General features: G+C 38.4%; 1 protein-coding gene across 4 annotated transcripts in view; it reads right to left on the bottom strand.

Annotated features, from left to right (window-relative positions):
- The window catches only part of FAM184A (family with sequence similarity 184 member A), a 110658-nt gene extending 88535 nt beyond the window's left edge, over positions 1-22123 (bottom strand). For all 4 annotated transcript variants that reach the window (XM_075268046.1, XM_075268047.1, XM_075268048.1 and 1 more), the window contains exon 1: positions 21787-22123. In XM_075268046.1, the coding sequence (XP_075124147.1) occupies positions 21787-21966 (180 nt within the window). In that variant the 5' untranslated portion in view covers positions 21967-22123. The remainder of the gene's footprint in view (positions 1-21786) is intronic.
- Positions 22124-26144: the final 4021 nt, after the last annotated feature.

Below are 26144 nucleotides of genomic sequence, written 5' to 3'. Positions count from 1 at the left end.
CAGCAGGAACAGTAGATACAACGTATCGCATCAGCGTCAGCAGCCGACATACCTGTGCGCACGGAACATCGCACACAGTGTTCACCCGGCTGCAGTGTTTTTCTTCATACAATCTTTGTGCATAAAAATTATTATTATTGGGGGATGTCTTACTTTCAGGGGATGTCTTATATTAGGCAATTCAACAAAACCTCTGCTATGTCTTACTTTCGGGAGATGCCTTATTTTCGGGGAAACTAGGTAGAATAGAAGGGGCATACCATGCAGAAGCTGGGATAGGAAAGTACTAATGGTGTAATGCAAGGCAGGCATTGTTATATGGGATGTTGGTATGAGATGGAGGAGGCATTAAACTAGGGGCAATTGGAGGAGGACATTAAGATGAGGACAACTGGAGGAGGACATTAAACTGAGGGCAACTAGAGGGGGGACATTAACAGTAACCGTTATCTCTGTATGCAGGAGAAGCTGTCTATCACTCATAGGACCACCCATTGAACTCAATTACTCAGTTAAAGCATAGAATGAACAGAGAAACAGATACATGACAAGTTATGTTGCATCATTTCCCACAAAGCTATGCCTCAATTTGCTCAGCTCCTCCTACTCTATAACATACTGCCTGTAGATAAGACTGCAGTTTCATGGTGAAAGGTTCCCTTTGAGAGCAGGGACTCGTGAATCTTAATGTTATTCCATTAGGCTATTCTCCCAATGTCTTCAGAACAAAAAAGGTAAAATGGCAATGATGCAATGTAGAGGAGCATGAAATGCGTTGCTGAAAGTCAGACTGGTGCTATTATACCTTTGTCTGTGCTGTAAAATCGACTGCCCAGGAGTAAAAAAAGAACTAAGAGAGCTTTTACTGTCTTGGTCAATTTGATGCAATTATTTAAACCTAATGTAGAACTGGATTTACACTAGGTTCACATTAGCGCTGCAGTCTCCATCGTTCAGGTGCTTTTGCCCTTTGACTGTAATAGGGTCTGGTGGGTGGTCATCATTTCCAAACTACAAGCAGCAGAGAGAAAGTCCTCCATACAGGACTGTTTCTCTCCATCAATACTCAGCAGCTTTTGCAACACAGACTATGGCGTAGCTGTGAGCCCAGGCTTAGGAATCATGCACATAATGTATTCAGTTTATGTGGTGCATGTGCCATCAGTGTGTCTTTAGCATCAGTGCTATAATGTCTGCAAAAACGGTCAGCATTGCATCAGTGTGTCCATATTTGCAAAAAGAAACTCGTGGGTAAGTAGGTAACTTTGGCGCAAATACGGGTGTCACACACATCTGTGTGACGTTTGTTGTACTCTATATCACATAGGCTTTTATGGGCTAGTCCGTGCCGCAAACACTGAGCAGAATAGGACATGTTCTGAGTTTTGTGGCACAATCTCACAGCCCACACATGGACCCAAAGAAAACACTTTAGTGTGCATGAGGTGCATTGAATTAAATGGGTTAGTGTGCTATCTACTCCGGACCTCCCAAATGTTTCCACAGTCCCTGGATGCATAGTGTATTAGGACTGCTTCCTTTAATTAGCAAAGCCAATTACCTAATGGGATGCCAATGCTCCTGCTGAAGACCCCTTTGGTCTTTTGGACCTTATATACACACACTGTAGTCTAGAGTCAATAAAATCTTTGTCATCCACAATTGGAAATTACATTTATAACCTCCTAAATATTTTCATCATAAACAGTGATCTGTGTATGATTATTGAGGACACAGAATGAAACAGCTGCAAGCCATAGATTACATTTCTGTGTTGTGTGTGAAAGATTAACAAGGCAGCGCTATCAACAGGAATTCATTCGCATCCACTCAGCCTTGCAGCAATGCTAAACTGAACTATTTTACTGTTTTCATCTCTTTTATTATATGGATTGCTAAATTTGCATCTTTTTTTTTAAAGCAACTTGGTGTTTTCTTAGGTTAGCTATAACAATGGTTGACCAAAACATGATTTTTATTATTAAGGCAATGATTTAGTAATTTCTAGGAAATTATATTTTTAAATATTAGTAAAGAATCTGATTTACAAACCCTTTATGACATATATGATATTGACATGCATAGAAAATTAATATTAGATATTAGGAAAACACAGACATGTTAACCAGTTAGGCTTAAGGCACCAACTAAGTATCAATGTATAAATAACACAAAAAATTCTTTTGATTTTAAATCTAAATTTATTGTTACAAAAATGTTTTTAATTGTAAAAAATATTGGTATCAGGAAAACACAAACACATAAAAACATTTAAAAACACACAACAAGAGTGGAGGTCGCACTGGACTGAGCAGCTCCAGCAGGTGTATAATCTGCTAGTGGTGTAGGGGATGAGAACAGCCACAATTAATGTGTATATAGAGAGGCCCAGTATTTTGTATATATAAATGTAAATAGGCTCCTATTGCCCACAACATCACAAGATCAGGGCACTTAATTGAAAAAATATCTGTAGCATTGCAAAGATCATACCCATATCACCACTATATAGTAAGAGCATATAAGGTAACAGAACCAATGTAAAGTTACACACACATGCCAGTATTACATAAGCCAACCTACATAGGACAAAATGTGAAGCATATACATAAACCACTGCTCACCAGCTGCGACCTCCACTCTGAGCCCCGATGGACTGTTTCGCCCCTGCTTCTTCAGTTAAGCCTCAGTTAGGCTTAAGGCCCCACATAGCGAGCCACAGTCAAAAAGGGCTGTGTAAAGGACCGCGGCGGAAACACATTGCGTTTTTTTCTGCCGCGGTCTTTTACACAGCCCTAGAATTTTGCTAGAATCCCATCCACTTTGTTTTGACTGTAAAACACCACATTTTTTCTGCATTGTTTACGCCATGTGGAGCCTTTAAAAGGATAGGAAGGAGGAGGCATAAAGAGAGAATATGGTTTAGCAGAAGAGCTATGCCTTATGCAGGTAGCCTAAGGGCTTATTCATACAACTGTTTTTAATAGACAGCCCATGGATCAATTTAATTTTACATTCAGATGTTGATTTCTTTAAAAAGGGATGTGTGAATGAACCCAAAGGACTGGGCCGGGAAAAAAAAAAAAAAAAAATCGCTGCGTTTTACAGTCACTGCAAAGTGATCCCCTCTAGCGAATCCAATCCAATCCTGTCTTAGTTGTCTATTGCAACAATTCACAGCACAGCTTTCATTTTGTATTCTGCTCCTGAAAAATGAAAGCTGTGCAGTGATTGGTTGCTATAACAGTGTTGCTTTTAGACAGTTTTAATAAATCTGTTCCATTGACTTTCGATGATAGATTTTCCTTTCCCTGTATTATGTGGAAATATCTGAATATTTGTGTAACACTTCTGAACTAGACTGTACTTCAGTGCAGTCTGGGTCTCTGGTGTTTTACACAGTGGAGACCCAGCGGTAATGCCTGCAATCACAGAATGATTAACTCTTCAAATGCCGTGGTCAAATGTGACCAAGACATCTAAAGAGTGGCATCATTTCGCAACACTTACACATTTGGATGGGCTTTATTCCCACCCCCAAGAAAAACTATTACTAAATACTGTATATTGTTCAGGTGGGAGTGTGTTTTATTTCCTTGGGTCTAACAGTGTGGCCTCTGTGGATGGATCCACATTACTGTTGTTGAACCCCTGTATGAGGCTAGCTTTACACTTATGCCGAGCCTGTCCAGTGAACCCATCCTCACTTGGCTTCTTTGTTTCACCTATGTATTTATATACTTGTTCATTCTATTTTTGCACATTGAACAAAATATATGCAATTTTCCAAATGCATTTGAGTATTTGGATGTGAACAAACTTTGATTTGTTGCATGGTGTGTTGAATATTTGGAGGCTGACCCACTTTTACAGCATCCCTGTTTAATTGGTGGTGTTTATGTTCTATTTCATATCTATAAATAGCTATATATGACACCAGCTCTAAATGTTGTAATATGCTTTTGTATAGTGCTGTACTATATGTACTACATGTTCTGTAATTCTCTTCACCAGCACCAGAATGTGCTTCTGCTTTGGACACCAGATAAGAGCGTCTACATGTTGTTTTGGGGTTCACTTTACTTTACAGAACAATTAAAAAGCTCCAATCACCATTACAGAAAGTGATTTACAGCTTCCAGCAACTCTGTATGACTTAATTTGTTATATCTATATTAATCATCTGGTGGTTTTCTTTTAATCTTTATTTTTTTGTATTTTTTGGTGACAATTTGGAGCCAATTACTAGCATTATGGTCTTAAGTTAAAAATGATCCATCTTATAATGGTTGTGACGTATCAAAATAATATTGCAACTTGCGGGACCTATGTACAGTAACATAATGTTTTACAAATGGTGGCAGATTTTAGATGCATAGTTAGTTTACAACAACATGATTTGACTTCGTAATGTTACAATACTACTGAATTGTAAAGATATCTGGATGACATCTGTTTTTACTAGTCTATTCATGAAATTTATTTTCAGTGGTTCTCAGTTACCTCCATGTAACATAAAAAGTGTTCTGTATCAACCGGATAAAAGATATGAATAGCAGTGACTCATGGCAGGTGTAGCTAGGGATAAAATGGATGCTTTTATCTAATAGCTATGGACATATGACATTTCTCTTTTCTGATAAGTCGCTTTGATGACATTCTACATGCACAGACCTTTATTTAATAAAATATGTTGCAATTTACTTACTTTATTTACTTATTGACCATCTACAGCACAATCCCAATGCTTAGTAAAAAGACATCAAATATCAGTAATAAACAGAATAGAGCACTTCAGATTTCAAAGTATTTGCAGATGGCTCGAATATCTAGCAAAAGACATGACAACCCAGGGCAGATGAAGAAACTATATTCATCACCCTAGCTGAGTATAAGGGAATGGACTCTTTAGCACTGGTAATTTTTAATGACCTATTCCTAGAACAAAGATACGATAGATAACTTCAAACACAGCTATATTTTTTAGTTTAAATGTGTTACATTGTAATGTTGTATAAAGAGGGGTGTTGTGGTGAAGTATTTGACAGTAAAATTCCTACTCAGATCAGGGGACTGCATTGTCCCCTTATTTAGAAATGCAATTTGTCATCTATTTCATGGTTGGAATGATCAAACTTTGTTAATCTATATAGAAGTAAATAATGTATAGTTAAATGTATACATTTGAGTTTTCTATATGGAGGAAACCTCGGATGGGGACAGTCTAAGCCTACAATCACGACGTGAAAATCGTCAGTGTTAATGCCATTGTTTTTAACAGTCATCTCAGGCTGTATTAAATTCACTGTATGTGAATAGAGGCTTTCGCATGAACATTTTTTAAAAAGTCCATTAAAAAACATGTCAAATCCTAACTTTGTCACTGGATTGTATAACGATCAATGCGGAATAGACACTGTAGCAGGGTAGAGTCACCGTAAGGAGTGGCTAAAATATAACTTTTATTATAAATCAAACAATAAAAGGTCTCTCTGGTGAGTAGATGGATCATTATATAATCACAATATTAATGATAGATCCTGGGGCAGTGAATTTAACTTGTCTGCGTGGGCTAGTCAATTAGAGACAATCACACATTCAGTCACTCAACTTTCTCAGAAATTCAGATATTTAGTCTAAACCTTAGTTTCATCTAATGTAACTATTAACTTAATGTGGATAATAGTCAAATCTATATGCAGAGGATCTACATACTGTGTAATCCTCCAGTGTATTGACAATAAATGAGATGGATATACATATATGATCCCTTAAATCAGATATCCAGTTTAAGGCCGGGGCACCACAGTCCGGAAACGGCGTGATTTGCCCGCAGCGGAAATGCTGTGCGAAAAATCACAGCATTATATAGTAACTGCAAAGTGGATGGGTTTCTTGCGAATCGCATGCCCACTTTGCGGTAAAAACCGCAGCATAGCGCTTGCAGATTTCCCGTAGATATAATTGTAACAAAAAGTCTGCAGAGGAAACCTCTGTGAACTTTCTGTTTAAAGCGCTGCAGGAAGAACCGCGATGCGTTTCTGCCACGGTTTTTCTCGCAGTGCTTTATAGCTGCGGGTCATCCCGTGGGGCCTTAGCCTAACATACGTAAATGCTATAGCGATCCCTAGTGGATATAACAGGAACCCATCTGGTGTGCTGTTAGAGACGCTAATGGCATACCCCTAGCATTTGTTAGCAACCTGGCAATAGAATAGCTAGTCTCTCACCCATCTGTGTCGGTAATCCGTTTGGGGGAGTCCGCATGGGGACCCCCCCCCCCGAACAGACTACTGAACACATTTGCAAGCGGTGTGCAGTGAAAGCACACGGATCCCAATAGACTATAATGGGGTCCGTGTGCTTGCCGCGAGATCTCCACAGGGAACCTGCGGACAGGAAAGTACTTCACTATCTACTTTTCTGACCGCATGACTCATGTGGAGATCTCGCGGCAAGCACACATACCTCATTATAGTCTATGCGGTCCGGGTGGTTTAATTGCACACCGCTTGCAACTGCGTTTGGTAGTCTGTTCGGGGAGGGGGGGGTCCCCACCATGCGGACTCCCCGAACAGATTACCATATGCAGATGTGAACCAAGGGTTACACTACTGGGATCATCAGGAGAGTCAGTACATGATATAGACGTCGAACAAAAAAATAACAAAATGCAGTTAAAAACCGCAATGGATAGTATAAGGGATCCGTGAAAATGGGTGCCTCTCAGTTACAAAACATATATGACTGAGGGGCCACACGGTGGCTCAATGGTTAGCACTGCAGCCTTGCATTGCTGGAGTCCTGGTGTTCAAATCCCTCCAAGAGCAAAAAACCATCTGCAAGGAGTTTGTATGTTCTCCCCGTATTTTCATGGATTTCCATCCCATATTCCAAAAAGACATACTGGTAGGGAAAAAAAAGTACATTTTGAGCTCCATGTGGGGCTCACAATCTACATAAAAAAGAAAAAAAAAAAAAAAAAAAAACATATATGACTATAGGTATGTCTAAATGCAGGCTAAGCATGAGGCCCCACAGCACAACGCAGTTAAAAAACACAGCAAAAGTTTGTTAAAATGTTAAAGTGTTTTTTTCCTTATTCAGTATATAGGAAAAAACGCTTGCAACTCTGCAGCTAAAATTAACATTCATGTTTTTCAGTAATACATGTGTTTCTGAACATGCAGCTTTTCTGCATTTTTTTTCCTGCAATGTGTAGATGAGAATAATTGAAACACCTTTCACTTTGCTGGTAATATAAAACTCAGCTTTTTTCCCAATGTGTTTCTGCAGCAGCCAAAAATACTGCTTTTCAACAAAATGTGACCTTTGTCAAAAAGCTATTTTTGTTGGAGATTTTCCTCCATTTTTTTTTTTAGCAGAACATGTATAGCAGAAGGGAGAAGTATAACTGGTTCGTTTTTAGGCCATGCTTGACTTTGGCTCAAAGACTAACAAAATCTGCGAGAAAAAGCAGCTTCCCACAATGTGTGACCTGAGCCTGCAAGCAATTTTTCATATACTGGTGAAAAAAAGAGTAGTTGAAAGGTAGATATCACCGTATATAAGTATTACATGATAGTATATTACTGTAAGGACTACACTCTGCAATATTTAATATAACATAATTACGGTATGTTACCTATGTGTTGGGACAATGTATTTGTCGACTAAGTTGAAAATGAAAATGCATACTTAAATATCTCAAAAGACTAGCGAGAAATGACTTTATGCTAATTCTATAATGCTGTTGTCAAATTGCTGACATTTCACAAACATGAATGTATATGAGTATCGGACTGAGAAGCAAATGTAGAGAAACAGAGACAGATAATAGGGCAGAAAAGTAGGTTATCTGTCATATTAAAGGGACAAGAGTAGAAATCTAAATGAAGGTAGACACGAAATTGAATCTTGCAGATGAACATCTAGATCAGCAGTGAGCACTCTGGAGAGAGGGGAGAAGCTTGTTCATAAGATTAATATGAGCTGAAACACACTGCCCTATGAGGTCAAGCTTCCTGTCATCCATGGCACTTTCATAGCTTTAGCACTAATAAAATGTATTTCAGGTTTATAACATTCTATTTATCTGATGCTGACAGATGCTAGATCAAATCTAACCTGCTTAACCAAAAGAACAGACTTCTTAAAGGTTATTCATTTAAAATACACCTCATTTTGATCCTTTTGTCTAGAGAAACCATTTTGAAAATGACATCAGGAAATACATGAACACATACATATGAATGATACAGTCCTATGAAAACGTTTGGGCACCCCTATTAATCTTAATCATTTTTAGTTCTAAATATTTTGGTGTTTGCAGCAGCCATTTCAGTTTGATATATCTAATAACTGATGGACACAGTAATATTTCAGGATTGAAATGAGGTTTATTGTACTAACAGAAAATGTGCAATATGCATTAAACCAAAATTTGACCGGTGCAAAAGTATAGGCACCTCAACAGAAAAGTGACATTAATATTTAGTAGATCCTCCTTTTGCAAAGATAACAGCCTCTAGTCGCTTCCTGTAGCTTTTAATCAGTTCCTGGACCCAGGATGAAGGTATTTTGGACCATTCCTCTTTACAAAACAATTCAAGTTCAGTTAAGTTTGATGGTCGCCGAGCATGGACAGCCCGCTCTCAAACGATCTGAAAACAAAGATTGTTGAACATAGTTGTTCAGGGGAAGGATACAAAAAGTTGTCTCAGAGATTTAACCTGTCAGTTTCCACTCACAAAAAACCTCATTTCAATCCTGAAATATTACTGTGTCCATCAGTTATTAGATATATCAAACTGAAATGGCTGTTGCAAACACCAAAATATTTAGAACTAAAAATGATTAAGATTACTAGGGGTGCCCAAACTTTTTCATAGGACTGTATTTGCAACTATGTCTCTATTTTGGAGCCTCAGAATCTGTACTTACGCTTGATTCACCCTAGTGCTTTGCATTCTGTTCTTCAGGTCCTCTTGGAGACCCAAAGAATGGAAACCTAACCTTCTTTAAAATTAGTTACCCACTATAAGGGTCCATGCACACGGAGTAAAGTGGCGCTGATTCTGCCACGATAACGTGCAGCAGAATCAGCTCTGATAAAAAGACTCCCATTGGCTTCAATGGGTTCCGTCTTCCGCGCGGTACACATTTAAATCAATGGGAGGCTTTTTTACCCTTTGATTTCAAGCGCTAATGTGAACCTAGCCCAAGTTGTATGGTGCTGAATTACAACACCCATAAAATCCAGGCATCTTGTGCCTCTCCACGACAAAAGTAGAGAGAAACAGACACAAGAGTAGAGTAGAAACAGACACAAAGTCCTGCATGTCAGACTTTATGTCTGGTTAAAAAAAAAAACGAATTCGCCCCGGAGAGGCAGAAGACACTCACGGGCGGACACTTTGCAAACCCATTCAAGTGAACGGGTTTGAAAACTGACTGCCGGGTTTCCGTCTCCTGTCCAGTTTCTTGAGCAGAAACCCGCAAAGCCGAGACCAGGTGCTGGTGTGAACCCGCTCTTAGACACTTTTTTATACCTATTTATAGAGAAGGGTGAGTGTTGACATAATATTCAGATGTGCAGGCTGCAGTCATAATTCCTGACCTGGAAGAAGGTTCCAAAAACTGGTCAGAGAAATTACAAAATGACTCCTGTGGATTCTGCACCCAGTACTTGAGTTTTGTACTTATGTTAACTTTTACATTTTTCAAGTGTATTACGCTGCATACGTAAGTTGCTTTTGTCTGTAGATGACTACCACCGCTTAGAGTCCTACATAGCACAGAATAAAATTTCCGGAATAAGATAGAATGACTACAAGTACAAATACATTAATTGATTTAAGAGTTCTGCTTATACAACAATTTATATTCCATATAAATTTATTACAAATACAAATACAGCGTAGAATATAACATAATCAAAAGAAAACTGGGAATTTGGCCAATGTATCCAAGGTGCATGTCTAGGTCAAACCATCGCCTAATATATATGTCATGGAGCGTTTTGTTCTGCCCAGAATTATCATTTTCCCAGGTGGCTCATAAATCCTTTCAATTAAATTTCTTAGTCTGTCTGTCATTATATTTTACTAAGCTTCTGTGTTTGACTTTGCTTTCCTCTTCCAATTCTGTGATAAATATTTAATATTTAGCTGAAAAAGAGTTAAATACTTTATAAAAACCTAGTTCTGTGTGGGAAGGAAATCCTTTTCTACAGTATGTCATTGTAAATCCCACATGAAAATTCAGCATGTTATTGAAATATCCAAGTAGCTTTGAATTAAGACTTTCCTGGCACACACAAGCATGCAGTACTTATGTGAGCTCTTAGCCAAACACTAAAATCAAGGGCACTTATATAACCACTACACTAAATTACAGCATATATTATCTTAGGGGAAGCAAACTATGTAATAGCATAGCAGTCACTGAGTGTGCAAGTTATTGGAAAAATATACAATACGAGTCAAGGAAGGGTTTAAATGGGAAAGAACTCCCCCTCTGTTCTCGGGATTGGTGGGGGTCTCAGTGGTCAGTCCCCCACTAATCAGGTATTTATTATCTATCCTATGATTAGAGGATAAATACTTTTTGTGGCATAAACCCTTAAAAAAATTGAAATATTTAATAGATTTCTTTAGCTGGTGATTATAAAGGGAAATTGTAGTGAAAGATACTAATATTGGGTGTTTCTAACAAGAAAATTTCCTATTAACACTAGGTGGTTCTACAGATTCCCTAATGTATAATCTTTGTAAGTGCAAATTGTTTCAGATCTACCCATGGCATTACATCTGTCTACCACAGGTAATAGCCGCACATCTACACAAACTATTGCCATTGTTGTGGCGCCTCCTTTGCTTTATGGAGTATTAGGTCAATATTTTTTTCTTCTATATAGACCAATCTAGGAGCTGCCAAGTATTTTTTTTTTTTGAGTTGTACATACCAATAGATTGGCAACATTGTGTTGAATTTGCTACTACGGATGGGCAGTGGAGGATCACCCACTTGACAGTACACATCTATTGGCAGCCCATAGTAGTAGCACTGATATATTTGAATGCAGGCATGTTACACTAAAAATAATAACTGGTACATAAAATTCAAAAAAGTCAAAGAAATGTTCCTTTTGGAGTATATTTATAAGGAAGATTAGTTGTAGAAATTTCTTGACCTTAAAATCTGCTCTATACTTTGATTGTGGTTGGTTCTGAAGCATGCATATAAATTTATGTAAGCCTAGTTCAGATGAATGTGGCAGTCACTAAAATTCAGTATGCCACTATGTGACTCTGAAGTTCCTTCAGGGTATGATGTTGAAACTTTATAGGTTTAACATCTACTCAATTATTTAAAATGTAATCTTGGTCCTAGAAAACATAAAAGTGATAACATAAAAGAAATTGGAACAGTCTCACCAATTTCGGTGGAGCGTTGAAAACACAGAATATGGGGCCATACATAAACTTCACAGAAGAAAGGGAAAAAGAATCCAAATAGTTGGTTGCAGGAGGGTATACCCTAAATCAGCCCTAACACCCCAATATGAATTGACAAAGGGCAGTCCCATTGCTGACTCTAGACAGCCCTAAATATGTCCTCCACCGACGCGTTTCACAACCCTATTGAAGGTGCTCCTCAGGGGATATTTAGGAAATGAACCTGATAGTTCCAATTCTAAGAAGGCTCCAACCTCATGTGTGGGGGAAGCTATGTTCAGTCTCATATTGTTTATGTTATCACTTTTATGTTTTCTAGGACTAAGATAACATTTTAAAATTGATTAAATGTTAAGTTTTATTTATTTTTGTATGACACAGATCCACGCTTCTAGTTTTTTTGATTTAGTGATCTAGGAAGAACAGTTATCTGTTCTCCATTATTTCAGCTGAAAATTGTTCATAGCATTTCTTAGCTTTGTTTCGCCATATGGGGCCTTAGTCTTAAAGGGGTTCACCCACTAATGAAATTTGACACCTATCCATCAAAAAGGGAGATACATGTATAATTGTGAGAGGGTCCACTGCTGGGATCCGTATAACCACTACAACAGAGGTCCACGGTGAAAGACCATTTGAACAGCAAGACGATCGAACATATGTCCTACTGCTCCATTTAAATTATTGGGTGAGGGGGAAACAGTCAAGAGATCAGCAGGAAGCCCATATGCTATCATATGTGCCTGAGAAAGTCAGTACTAATGTTTAGGTTTCTTTTAATTTATTATAAGCTGACAGTATATTTCTAAAGCATTAGGTTCCCAAGAGACATCTGTGTCCGTGTCAATAGGAGTTACAAAGGTACTCCAACAGGATTATTGAATACAGGCCTGCCTTCCAGGAACCCGGTTTCCCTATCAGGAGTCTTAGCCCCGCTTCTTCCCCTAACTAACTTAGGGAGTGGTACGAGAGGAGGAGAGGAGAAAAGTACATCAAGTACTACAGTGTGTATATTGCCTTGGCATATTGAACTGTATGCTGAAAACATCTTGCAAAGCTGCTGGTGCACCTGTTGGCATTGTTCAATAAAAGTTATTTGGTTTACTCTGCAACCCTGGACTCCCAAGTCGTTGCCTGCAACACCATCAGAGCATCTCCTGAACAAGATCCACACCGGCTCAGTATTGAGAGGTCCCCTCTCCAACAAGGAGTGCCCTGGGGGAAAACAAGGACTCTACAGCATCCAACAGGTAGTTCTGCAGGACCCCCTTGTCTGTACAGCCTGGAGGAGGAATCGGAGTGCGTTCCAGGCCTAGTAGGTGGCACAGCCCATGTTGTCTTATTCCACACTCTCTGTTCTCCTCTGCTGGGTTGCTGCATGTAAAGGTTGTAAATGATGGTAAATCTGGCAGCAACAATGCCCCCCCCCCCCTATACACATACGCTACATCCCCTTTTTGGGAAAGTGGTAAAAGCAAAGCAGATTTTAAAGTCATGACTGTTTATGCATTGTATGCCAGAAAGCTTCCGTGCTAGGAATCTCAGCCAGTGACTTTCAAACCATACCGAAAACCCTGTATGATTCAGAGGGACAGAAAGCTGATGTATCAGGAATAAAGCTATTTGTGTAAAAAACGTAAGTGCATTGGAGGGTGAGTACTAATGGATTAAAAATATTTTTCCTGTAGTAGTTGTTTAATACAATCCAAAGTACAAATAAATTATGCTAACAAAATCTGCCAGGATCATTGGCTGCTAAAAGGAAAATGTTTTTAGATGCTATCATACTAGAGTATGAAAACATATTTTTATGAAAGAAATTAAGCTTCTATGGAAAGATTCCAATTACATTCTGTTAGTTTTTTCAATAAATAATTTCCTATAGCTCTGTTTCTGGAACAAAAATTTCAATAATTGATTAACAAGATAAATGGCATAGGCTGTTGAAAGATATTAGGGTATCGCTACAAATTTATGGACAAGTTTAGTTCCAGCTGATCATTTATTCAGCAAAGAACCCTAAAGACAAAACAATCTGTTATCTGTCAGTGAAGGATGTAGAAGTTTATAAAGAGTTTCTTACATATTTCTTTGGCTGTTATACCCATACTTGTGCAATGGAGATAACCGAAATCCAAAACAACACAAAACCTTTTCTTACATGTTCATTGCTTTCATTTGCATCAAACTTTTATATAGAGTTGACCAAACCATATGCTTAATATAACTAACACTAGTTTCAACGCTCTGTTTCTGTCCTTTGAGTCCGTATGGGGACTCGAAGGATGGAAACCCTGGCCGCTTAAAAAAGTGGTTATCTGTGGAAACCTGTGACTAGAATGGATCCGCTGGGTTTCTACCTGGTTTCAGGGCTTGCAGGACTTTTCTTTCCACTGATTTAAGCTGAGGCCTCACATTGCGGAAACGCAGTTGTTTTTTTTCTCTTGCACATTTGGTTGCATTTTTTTTAGCCAAAGTCAGGAGTGGATTAAGCAGAAGAGAGAAGTATAAGAACTTTTTATAGAGTTCCCATCCTTTTGTAGCCATTCTTGGCTTTAGCTCAAAAGACTTCAACAAATTTGCAAAAAAAAATTGTGCTTCCGTAACATGGGGCCTTAGCCTCAAATGGACTCTTGGGCATATTAGGCTGAATGCTAGTGTGAGCCTAGCGTAATTTGTATTTTCTATGAGCCTACATTAGCATTACTGTCATAATGGTAACAGAAATACAAGTACATACAGGTTGTACCTTGGTGAATTGGGAGCTTCTGTCGTGCCACTGACAAAGAAAGCCTGTGCCTTTAGAACTAAAGGGGTTGTCTCTCGGGATCATTTTTCAAATTAAAGCCTCAAAGAAAATGCCTGTAAATACCAAATACTGGTGGAGGTGGATCATTGCTGCAGACAGTGTTGTGTTTGAGGACACATTTCCAGGCACTGTCTCAAAATGGATGTAATCAGAGATCTTAAAAAAACGTGAGTATATTGGAAAACTGTACAACTTTTCATTACACAAACAATGAAATTTGCCTCTAAATGTTGCTCTGAAACTGGACAACTCCTTTAATCAATTCTCCAGCCTCTAAATAAATCAGGCACACAGGAACTGGTGCATCTTTGGCACATAGAGTTACAAGTGTTCCAAAACATGTCACTAATGTTCCTATCTACCTCAGTTTTCTGATGTAAAGGGAATATAGTAAATTCTCTCCAATGTTTTTATGCACAGCTTTCATCATATTTATTCTGAATATGTCTGAAAAGGTTGAATAGTGCCAAAATGTGAAGGCTGCCAGTTCTTGAAACTTCCCCTGGCATGATGTCCAGTGTTATTCAGAAAAAACTTGATTTGATTTGAAAATAAATCAGTCTATTAAAGGATTTTAAAATGGGCACAATTTTGTTTGCAGCAATTTTGATTATTTAATAAATATATGTTCTCTGCAATCAAAATATGGAAAAATACATTAATCAAGAGGCGAGCAGAAAAATGTGGGATCTACAGCTGCTAATCACACAAGGGTACTCCATTTTAGACACAAAAATAATAAAACCTAACTTTTATTGGCTATAGTTAAAAATCTACACCCAGTGATCATTCCAAAATAAATAAAGTGAATAAAGTGACTAAAAACAAATGACTGATACAATTTTATGGTTGGTACAATCACCATGTATTGCTAGGTGGTATCGTCCGTATCTTTCTGTGTCACTCCCTTCCAATATATTGTTTGTTAGGGGAGTTTTAATGAACGGCATAACAACAGATGGCTTCCCAGCAAAACTCTTATCTAGCAACTAAATAATGATTCTTATTGTAAATAGGCAGGTATATATGTATATACAATTGTGTATAGTGAGTAGTGGGAACTAGGGTTAGATAATAAGTCAGGTCAACCTATAGCTAATCTTATGACTCCCCCAAGTAACCACACTATGTACTCAGCTGTATAGTAATTTCTATACTCTGGTGCCCTGCCTATTACTGCAGCGATAACTTAACATGATAGTTGACTTCCTCTACGCGTTTCGCCGCTATGGCTCATCAGGAGGATGATTATTGCTAGAGAAACGATGTATTGCGGTGAAAACCGCACTTCCTGGGGCCTCAGTGGTAGACCCCAGTACTTGTGTAGGTATGAGCTGCAACTGAAAACAAGGAAAAAAAATTGTTCTTTGCTGACTTTGTAGTATATATTTACGATATGTCCCATAGTGACCTCTTCATACAGTATAATATTCTATAGTGGCCCCCTACAGTGTTCATTGCAAATACTGCAATAAATTTTGGTTTTGGTAGAACTCAAAGTTTATGGGATTCACCATCCATGAAATATTATTATACTCTGGGGCCTCTTCATATCCCAATCCCTATTTCTTGATATAGATAGATGATAGATAGATAGATAGATAGATAGATAGATAGATAGATAGATAGATAGATAGAGATAGATATGAGCAGAGGCCCAGTGCAGATAATTAAACATAAAAAGCAGTGTTATGCACCTCTCCTGGGCTCCAGGCTTCTTCATGAAGTCACAGACTATTGAGGCTTGTAATTGGGCCTCAGTGGTTAGGTGGGTTACTCCAGCGTCATTATGCATCATGATGAGTTCAGTATGAATGAAAATGTTGTGAGGTTTGCCCAACAAATACTCTTGCCATGTACCTACTTATAGATTGCCACTCAACCTTCAGCCCTCCATGGGGTCCTGTGCTTCCCATTTCATATTGTTGTCAGCACCATGATATGGGATGCACTTGGCCCCCTGGAGGACTGAAGGGGAAGTGGAGGTAGCCATGGGCAGGAGGGGGGTTTGGTAAATAAAAAGGGGTTATTAGCTGCTGGAATAACTCCTATTTAAAATAAATAAATAAAAATTATCAGGGGCCAGCCAGGCCCACTAAGGTCATTGAGGTAGTTCTGCCACTGATTGGGCTAGTCGCAGAAGAACAATTGATAGGACACCATACTGTATATGAAGCCTTATACAGCCAGAGAACAGATTGCACTCAAGACCCTGCAGATATTTCAGCTTTTGATGAAAGGTACCCTTTAAAGAAAGTGATAATCCTGATTTGCTATACATTTACTGAGTGCTGCTATATGAAGATACATATAATGGGATCACACACACAGAATTACTAAATCATTATCTTCTCAGCTACACCATGTTGGTCTGAATCAGGCACTTAATTGAAACATTGGCCAATCATATGCTTATCAACAGCAAGGAAACAATATCCTTGTAATTATAGAAGAGCAAACAGTGTCAAACTCAATCAGATCATCTGCTCCCTGTGATCTGCCTCAGTGCTCAGTGCAACAATCTACATTCAATTAACCATATGACTGCTAGGATTTGTCACAGACGTACTGGAAATTCAGTCTCAAATGGAAATGCACATAAAAAATGATTATATTATATGTACTGCACACCTAAACAAGTAAAGGGAGGACAATGAAGAAACTTACAAATCTTAGTATTTATATATAGATGATCCATATTCTTTTGTTCAAGCTAGAGTTACTGTATATTGTATTTGGAACATTGGCAGGGCAGGTTGTTTTTTTATGTAACATTTTGAGGTCCAGAGAAATGTGCATTGTATATATATCACAGGAAAAACTATTCACATCTGGACTGGACAAAAAAAAAAAGCACAACATTCTGTTTTATTTTATCCGGTAAGTGACAGACACCAAAATAGAAACGTAATAGACCCCATTATAGTCAGTATGAACCATTGGGTGCTGCTGGTATTCTCCTATGACTCAGCAGAACAATGGAAATTACAACGTGAATGTGACAAGCCTTACGTTTGGGCCTTGTACGGCATCCAACACAGGCATTTGCTTAATTTATTTGCCTGACTATATACATCAAACAGATGCCATAAATTTCATGTAAATAGAACCTTAGGAAAATGGAAGAGAAATTTGAGGTAGACTTCCGTTGGCCTCCCATGTTTTTCGCCCACTGATTGGGTTCAGATGAATGAGCCTATTAAGTGGCTCATGCCGCAGACTCTGCAACTGAATCAGTCATGGAATACGCAGCAAGATTGAGATTACGGACACTTAATTTTTTCAGCATCCTGCTTTGATGTCTGCCTCCAAGGAATACAATTAGATGCAGAAGCAGGGAGGAATTTGGTGCTGATTTTAGCTTCTGGAAGGGTTTCCTATGAATAACAGTACTTTAGCTCTACATTAATTAACTCTCTAAATGTTGAATGGTTTATCCTACTATAAACACTTATCCTCCATATACAGGATGGGGATAAGAGTCTGATCTCTATGTCTCTGACCGCTGAGACCGCATTGATCAAAGAAACAGGTATTTGCAATCGCTGCTTGTGTGGCTATTGCTCTGTTCACTTCTATAGGTTTGCTGGGAAAGCAATCTCAGGTAGCCCCATAGAACTGATGGCACATATGTGACCATTGCTCCATTCATTTGGAGCACTTAGGGAATTGTTCTCCCTCAGCCAATCAGGGGGAGAGTTCAGTGATTAAAGGCGTTGGGCAGGAAGTTTTTATTTACAACCTATCCTTAGGATAAGCCACATATATCGGGTAGACCCCAAGCAGATCAGCTATTCAGTCATTTCCAATGTCCGTACTATACACTGCATGGAGCTGGAAGGAGATACCACCATGCTTTATATAGTGACTGAGCTGCAGTTACTATACAAGGCATGGAGACATCTGTTTCCGTTTCCACACAGTCTATACTACAGGTGTCAAAAGCCCCAAAAAGCTTATCTGTGCAAATGCAACCAGTAGGGATAGGCCCAAAAAAAAAAAAAAATCCTGGACAAACCCTCTAAGCTGTAATGGACTGCAGACTACAGATGCTTCGGTGAATAGGATGCTTTAGGATCTCTAAAGTGATAGAAGTTATAGGAGATACCATCAGGGTACTTGGTCATTTACTGCCACAGATCCAGTCTACAGAACTCTACTAGTGGTATATAGGCCTAAATATATGTTCGTCTGCCACCACTCCTGCTCATTCACAGAACTAGGAGTTAATAAGTGTTAATGCTTAGTACCCTTGATAGATCTAGGTCATAGTGTCTGACAGGATGATGTCAGAATGTTAAACACACAGAAACAGTGTAGCCTTCCAAAATACTGTAAGACTGAACCAGACAGTTCTTTATTTAACAATATAATATTAATCAAATGGCATCCAAACATATTAAAGCAATACAAATGAACTCAGCCTTTTATTTTATCATATATTAACATTTATAGAATCCGTGTTTCTTTTCCTCTGCCAGCATAATGTGTGCATTTGAGTTAGAAACCCTTGAGCTGAGCTTGACGTACCACTGAGCCTGGATGGCAAGACAGCTAAGATTTCCCTTCTGGCTAATGTACATTTATACATACATGCACCCTTATTGCAGGCTTCCAGCTGCTTGTCTCCCCAAGTTTCCTGTATATATTTGGTATCTAGTTCTGTTTTGCATAAGTCCGACTTGCTGAAACTATACTGCATAACCACATGAAAAGAGATTTGAGAATAAATCTTTATGTTCTTATTTATCAGCACACAAAGGGGCCATCTAAGTGTCTCCATTTTGCCGATAAAAGACAGGCAGTAACTGGTCTCCTGAGTATTTAGCATTCCAGACAGGAAGCCAGGTGTAAAAGATAGAATCCACACAAGTCAGGTTTAACTGGAGAAACCTATGGCTTTCAACTGATATAGAAAACATCATATATTCTCTGATTTGGATTATTTTAGCATTACTTTTCATTGTCAAGAAAATATATTCAATGAACATAGTATGTATTGATTTTCAAAAGCCTGTAACAGCCTAACCCAGGAGATGAGATCTCCAAAATAGACATTATCTGCATGTCCTTTAACAGGTGTATTTAGAAGTCAATGTATGCGTGCATACGTAACTGTCTTTATGAAATCTGTCCTATATACAGTACAATGCCTTGGGGTCTCTGTAAATAAGAGGGAAATACCATGTATAGATAGATATTTACAGTGGAGACAATTCCTTTCAAATTGTGGCCCCTGGCAAACAGCTGATTTTCCTGGAGAAAGATGCGACCATCCAGGCATTTCCACTGCAGTGGTAGCCATTGAGACAAATAGTCATCCATTTAATATAATCATAACTTAAGATTGTGAGAACTGGAGTTAACTGTACAAAGTGCTCTACATTCTGTCTCACTGAGAGTGGCGCCAACCAAGAGACCCTTTCTATGACATCCATATGCCCGATTAGAAAAATGGGCCACGCACATTCAGAATTCATATTTAAAATATAACCAGGGAAAGCCATCTTCTTATTAGTTTGGCCTCACCCGATGAGATATACAAACAATATATTACAAGGAGTCTACCATTACTAAAAGTGCTTTTGTTTTGTTACACGGAAAAAAAATACTTTAAGGCTGAGGCCTCATGTTGCGGAAACGCAGCTTTTTTTGTTGTAGATTTTGCTGCGGTTTTTTGACCCGAAACCAAGAATGACTACAGAGGGAATTGAAATATATACAGGAAGTTTTTATACTTCTCCCTTCTGCTCAATCCAATCCTGGCTTTGGCTCAAAAAAAAGGAACAAAATCTGCAAGAAAAGAAGCTGTGTTTCTGCAATGTGGGGCTTAGCCTTAATCCATAAACAGATTAGCTCTTTGGTGCACTTGGGGCATGCATGCACCTGCAAGAGCACCCATTTTGGTCTGTGGTTACCACCCAAGGTTGAACCCTAAAATAAAGATTAGTTCAGATGTGTGGCTCCAGAGGTGAAAAAAGGTGCTCCAGTGGATGTACTCACTAAATAGCTCATCTGAAACAGCTTAGAAATGAATTTTCTCAAAGAAAAAAAACCACTATCTTCACTATGCCACTAACCATCCCTACAACAGCATGACAGTGGTTTAGACGTTGGTGATGCTAGACTTGCTTTCATGAACATTGTTTATTTAGGCTAAGGTCCCACGTTGCGAAACGTAACAAAACAATAAAAATGCAGAAAAAAATGGAGGAAAAAAATCGTGTTTTTTTTCTGAAGACTTTCTGCCCTTATTATACCTACATGAATAATGCCAGCATTTCCGCAGGCATAATTGACGTTCTGCAATTTTCAAAAAAGCAAGTGATTTCAAAAACGCAGGTTTTCCACTGCAGATTATTTTCGGCAATTTTTGGATGCGATTAGCCAGAATCCAATTCACTTTGCGGGTACTGTAAAAAGCTGTGTTTTCACGATATGGGGCTTCAGCCTTAATGTTATTTCTAGTATTGCTCCAGAGCAACAATAAAATAGGGCATGACACATGACAAATTTCATGGTTTCTCTACTAATCTGTCATCAAACCAGATATGACAATCTACAATCTGTGAACAGAGGTCATATTATGGTCATTTGTAAGTGCCTGTAATCTGAAAAGGCGCAGGAGGGGATTTCACAGGGAAATGTAAATTCTCACATATTTTCTGCTCCCTTTAAACAATTCTCTCCAGCTATTCCATTTAGGCTCAATTCATACTACAAGTAGATTGGTAAAAATCTACATTTATTGCTGCCGGTTGCCATACTTTTGGCTGTTTAACTTTAATCACATGTTTAATATAACTTTTGTTATATTGTGGATGGGCCAACTTGAAGCAATGGGTAGATTGTCTCCTCATTGAGCAAGCATCAGTCACTGTCAATGCTGATGCTGGACTTTCAAGGTGCAAGACAAATATAACCCCAGAAAGAAGTTATTTTCATGAAATGGACAGTCAAATAGAAGGACACAATATAGTATGAAAAAAATATCCATAAAGAGATTTATTGATTGTTAAATCTTTTGTGAGTGATACTGAATGCTATCTGTAAGGAAGGTGACATTTATGCCAGCCCTGAAATGTTACTCTATATTACGTTGCTATGAAATTAATGTAATCAATTATTTGTCAAAATTAGGACAGCGATTATGATGAGCTCATACTTACAGATATTCTCGCAGGACAAGGTATTAACGCAAGTTAGGACTTGACCAATTTTAGTTCTCCAAAGTAAACATGTACATCATACAACTATTAGATTTGCATCAAACTCAAAATATATATCTACAAATATATATATATATATATATATATATATATATATATATATAATGCATATCTATCTATCTATCTATCTATCTATCTATCATATATCTATCTATTTGTATAACTTCATCAGTAAAAGCTCAGTATCATAGCAGCACACAATTCATGAATGGTATTAAATGCCAGTGCTTTAAGGCCGAACCTACTATGCATTCCAACATCATTAACTATTTGTATAACTGCTTGTTACCTTGGTTAGTTGTGCTATCTTCTTGCTCATCTTAAGGTGCAGTTCTGCAGTATACTCCATACTCAGTCCAGCTTGATGTGCCATCACACCAGGAGATGAGGGCACAAACTTGGCGGTACTGGTAGAAGCCCCTCCACCGTAGTAATGTTGTTGCTGATGCCAGCTCATCCCTGTCGCCATCTTCACGTCTTCAAATCCCTTTACCTCCCCCCTATAAAACCGTTAGGGAGGGTAAGAAAATGATAATACTCCAGAGACAACAAAGCCACAATGGTATATGAATTAGGAAAGAGCAATGTGCTGATGTGCAGCCTGAGGGTTATGACTGTGCACAGTGACTGAGGCAAGCACTGCTTACTCCCCCTCCCACCTCTGTGTGTGAGGATAACACAGGCTCAGTCAGGATGAACATCCAATGAATGGGTAGTAAAATAAGGGGGACGTACATGAACAGAGATGTTGCTCTATCTGTACTCTCACACAGTTTAGCATTGTACATACATTTATAATCTAAGCAAATAGTAGACTAGGTGCAGAGGTGCACTTGGGGGGGGGGGGTGAAAACAAAAGGGGTACTGACGATTACACTGAAATATATATAGAAATATATCTGCATACAGTATATACAAAGAAGCGTGTGCATTGACATAGATATACATAAAAATATAATACTTTATTGCTGTATACATTATGGAACACATCAACAAGATAAATAACAAGTAAAAACAAGTTACAGAACAATGTGATGTGATCCTTCTGCAGCAATGATCTATGATATGACAAGATACATTAGAATAATACAAGAAAATCTCCATGAACTAGAATAAGACCATAGTAAACTGACCATAGAAAGGAAGGTCAGTTACAGTGCTGAGTGCCAGGATATGATTTATGACCAGTTCATCCCTTGTAATATATACATAGTATAATATATGCTAATATAGGATATCATATAATAGTAATGATGATAACTGGTGATAACTGGTCTGGTGATTCCTTCCAATATAGGATATAATGTAATGGTAATAATGATAACTATTCTACTATACAATACATCTTAATATAGAATATAATAATAATAATAATAATAATAATAATAATAATAATAATAATACCACATGATATAATATATAATAATTATTTTACAATACTTTCTAATATAGCATATAATATAATGATAATAATGCTAGCTACCATACAATCGTACGTATAATACATCCTAGTATGTGAAATATAATTATTGTACAATTATTATACAATAATTTCTAATATAGGATATAATAGTAATAATGCTAACTATATATATATATATATATATATATATATATATATATATATATATATGATATTTATAATATATATATATATATATATATATATATATATATATATATATATATATATATAAAAACTATTGTACAATACCTACTAATATAGGATATAATAGTAATAGTGATAACTATTGTACAATATATCCCAATATAGAATATAATAAGGATAACTATACAATATATCCTATAAAATAGTTACAAAGCAATTTACACCCTACAATGTGCACTCTAATACACTAATATATAACATCTAATCTAGATGTACACTGACAATACATTTATAATACTGGGCTATAAAAAATGATATGTAATGATCTAGTTAAAGCGCCATTAGTGCTAGACCTTGCAAGTTGAGGAATACAACTGTGTGATGGAAAGAACAAACCCCCAAGCTCTCTTAACCCAGGTACCTTATTGTGCTTTTCAGTGCCCCCCGTGTGGGGTCTCTGCCCTGTCTCTTGTATCAGTACCCTCTGTGTGGGGTCTCTGCCCTGTCTCTTGTATCAGTGCCCCCCGTGTGGGGTCTCTGCCCTGTCTCTTGTATCAGTACCCTCTGTGTGGGGTCTCTGCCCTGTCTCTTGTATCAGTACCCTCTGTGTGGGGTCTCTGCCCTGTCTCTTGTATCAGTACCCTCTGTGTGGGGTCTCTGCCCTACCTCTTGTAGCAGTGCCCTGGGCGGCGGCTGAACAGGTGCAATGCAGCCGAGCAGGGTCAGGCGAGCTACGAGGTGAGAAGAGCGTCCTCGCTGCCATAGCAACGTTGTTTGGCATAGCAGTGAAATCTTCCCTCCCCCTGACAGGAGGGGCAGGGCGGAACACACGGAGCAGCTAGGAGGAGAAGGCAGGAAGCCTTTACAGGGGGACGTGTGTGGGGCAGCTATTAAGTTACACACTTCTTTTCCGGCAAATGTGCAGCAAAAGGCCTGTGATTCTATTGTGTAGTAAGAGACTGTCAGTCTGTCACTGACCTCATTACTTCCCAAGTATCAAAAATGGACAATTATAGATAAAAAGCCATAAATCCAAAGCCATAAATGTACTGTATTAAAGAAGATCCCACTGAGATTGAACAGTCTGTTTCAAGGTAAGTTTAATCAAAAGTGAAATACACCGTTTGGTGCAGATTTTATAAACGTTTTCGGCCTTACTTGGCCTTCATCAGACTCTACAAAATATTAACAAAAGTTGGAGAAACAAAAGAAAAAAAGTGAGTAATGCACCACAGCACGTGTATATGTATTGTATATGTACAGTAATAACATGCCAAACCATATATACGTTTATGTACAAAATACATCATATCAATATATCAACACTGTAGGGGATTGTAGGGTTATAGGTTGGACTTGATGGACTCATGTCTTTATCCAACCTCATCTACTATGTAACTATGTAACTATATAGTTGATAGTATGTTTATGATAGATTACATCAATAATACAACACAAAGGTGATCTTTCTCTGGTCAGTCATCACTGGCTCGAAATAAGCAATTCAATACAACATCTTATTCAATATCTTATCAAATATCATATTCAATATATCATCGTGGTGATCCTTGGTCCCAATCCATGTTCATGAAGAAAATTTAAATTCTATGAAAAAACGCCAATATGCCAAAATCTATTATATGGTAAGAGTGAGAGTCCACGCTGTGACATACTATCAGTATCTGTACACCCATCTATAAGGGGATATTGTCACTCCTTAGGGAGAGACCACCATATAGGTGTGTGGAGACTTATTAAGCCTTTAGCACTCCACTTCGCAAAGGACCATGGGAAGAATATGCAAATCTGTCTTCCATGATGTAATCAGGAAGTCAGCTGCTGCCTCAGTGTTGCAAACCAATAGAGGGCGCTCACTGGAATGTGCAAGCTTGTCTTCCCTGATGTAGTTAGGACAGACTTGCACATTCCAGTGAGCGCGATAGGCGCTGCTGGGCAGAAGGGCGTCCCTGGCTAACTGTCAGAAACGCCCTTCTGACACTAAAGCGCTATGGTACAGGGACCGATAGCGCTTTACACCGGGCACAGATCGGGAAAGCCGACAGTGCGCTGAATTCAGCGCACTGTCAGCTTTCCAGCAGTATATAAAATTGCATGTGCCCGATCTGATGAAAGGTCCTCTTTAAAGGACAGACAGGGCTAGGGTAGATGGAATTGAAATAAAGACTGAAGTCAGTATATACAGAGACCAGAGCAGAGTGATATATGTTCCCATGTAATCATGATATAGGCTCAGCGTCTATATTATGTTGCTCCTGTGTGTCAGTCAATGGTAGGTAGATGGATGTACTGATATTGTCAGTAGAAAAATTTAATAGCCTCTGTGGATAAGGGTTGAGAGATAAATATATTGCTCACTATTGTTTATAGACAAGTCTAGGGTTAATAGAAGCACCCTAGTTCCCTTGGTGAGGAGTGTAAGCACATTCCATTTAATTGGATGCCACAGTGGAGTCCTGTAGGGAGAGGCAGGGCATAAGTGTCTGTTTCACAAAGGTGCAAAGCAGCTACATTAATAGATGTGCTGGAGTTTACATTAACCCCTGAGTGTCCTGGGCTGGAGACTGCTCACATAGGTGGTGTGGTAGTGCAGTGTTGTGAGGAGTGCCTGGGATTAAATGCCGCGCCGTGCGGCTACGTGGTGACGTCACTGATGTAGCTATTACTCAAGCTCCACCTGTGTCCCCGCCTTGAGAGAGACACAGTGAGCTAGAGGAGCGTCTGCATCACGTGGGGCAGTGTCTCCACGTGACCGCTTGGTTGTCTAGGGATGCTAAGAGGAATGTAATGAATTCGTAGGAGCTGCTGGGATAGTGAAACTAGTGTATTAACTGATAGGCTAAACAACGGGAGCTATATTAGAGAGTGGAACTTAGGAACCACGAATGGAATGAGGCTGTAAAATGACTAAAGTGTGTGATGGATTACATATGCAAAAATGGATCTGTAGTAGTATAGGAAAAAGGAGGGTAAAGTGTATATTATATAATATCCAGGTTGGATAATAAGAAAAAAGGGAG

This window comes from Leptodactylus fuscus, chromosome 3, assembly GCF_031893055.1.
Source record: "Leptodactylus fuscus isolate aLepFus1 chromosome 3, aLepFus1.hap2, whole genome shotgun sequence".
NCBI lineage: Eukaryota > Metazoa > Chordata > Amphibia > Anura > Leptodactylidae > Leptodactylus > Leptodactylus fuscus.
Note: the sequence above shows the minus strand (reverse complement) of the source record. Positions and strands in the feature narration are given on the sequence as shown.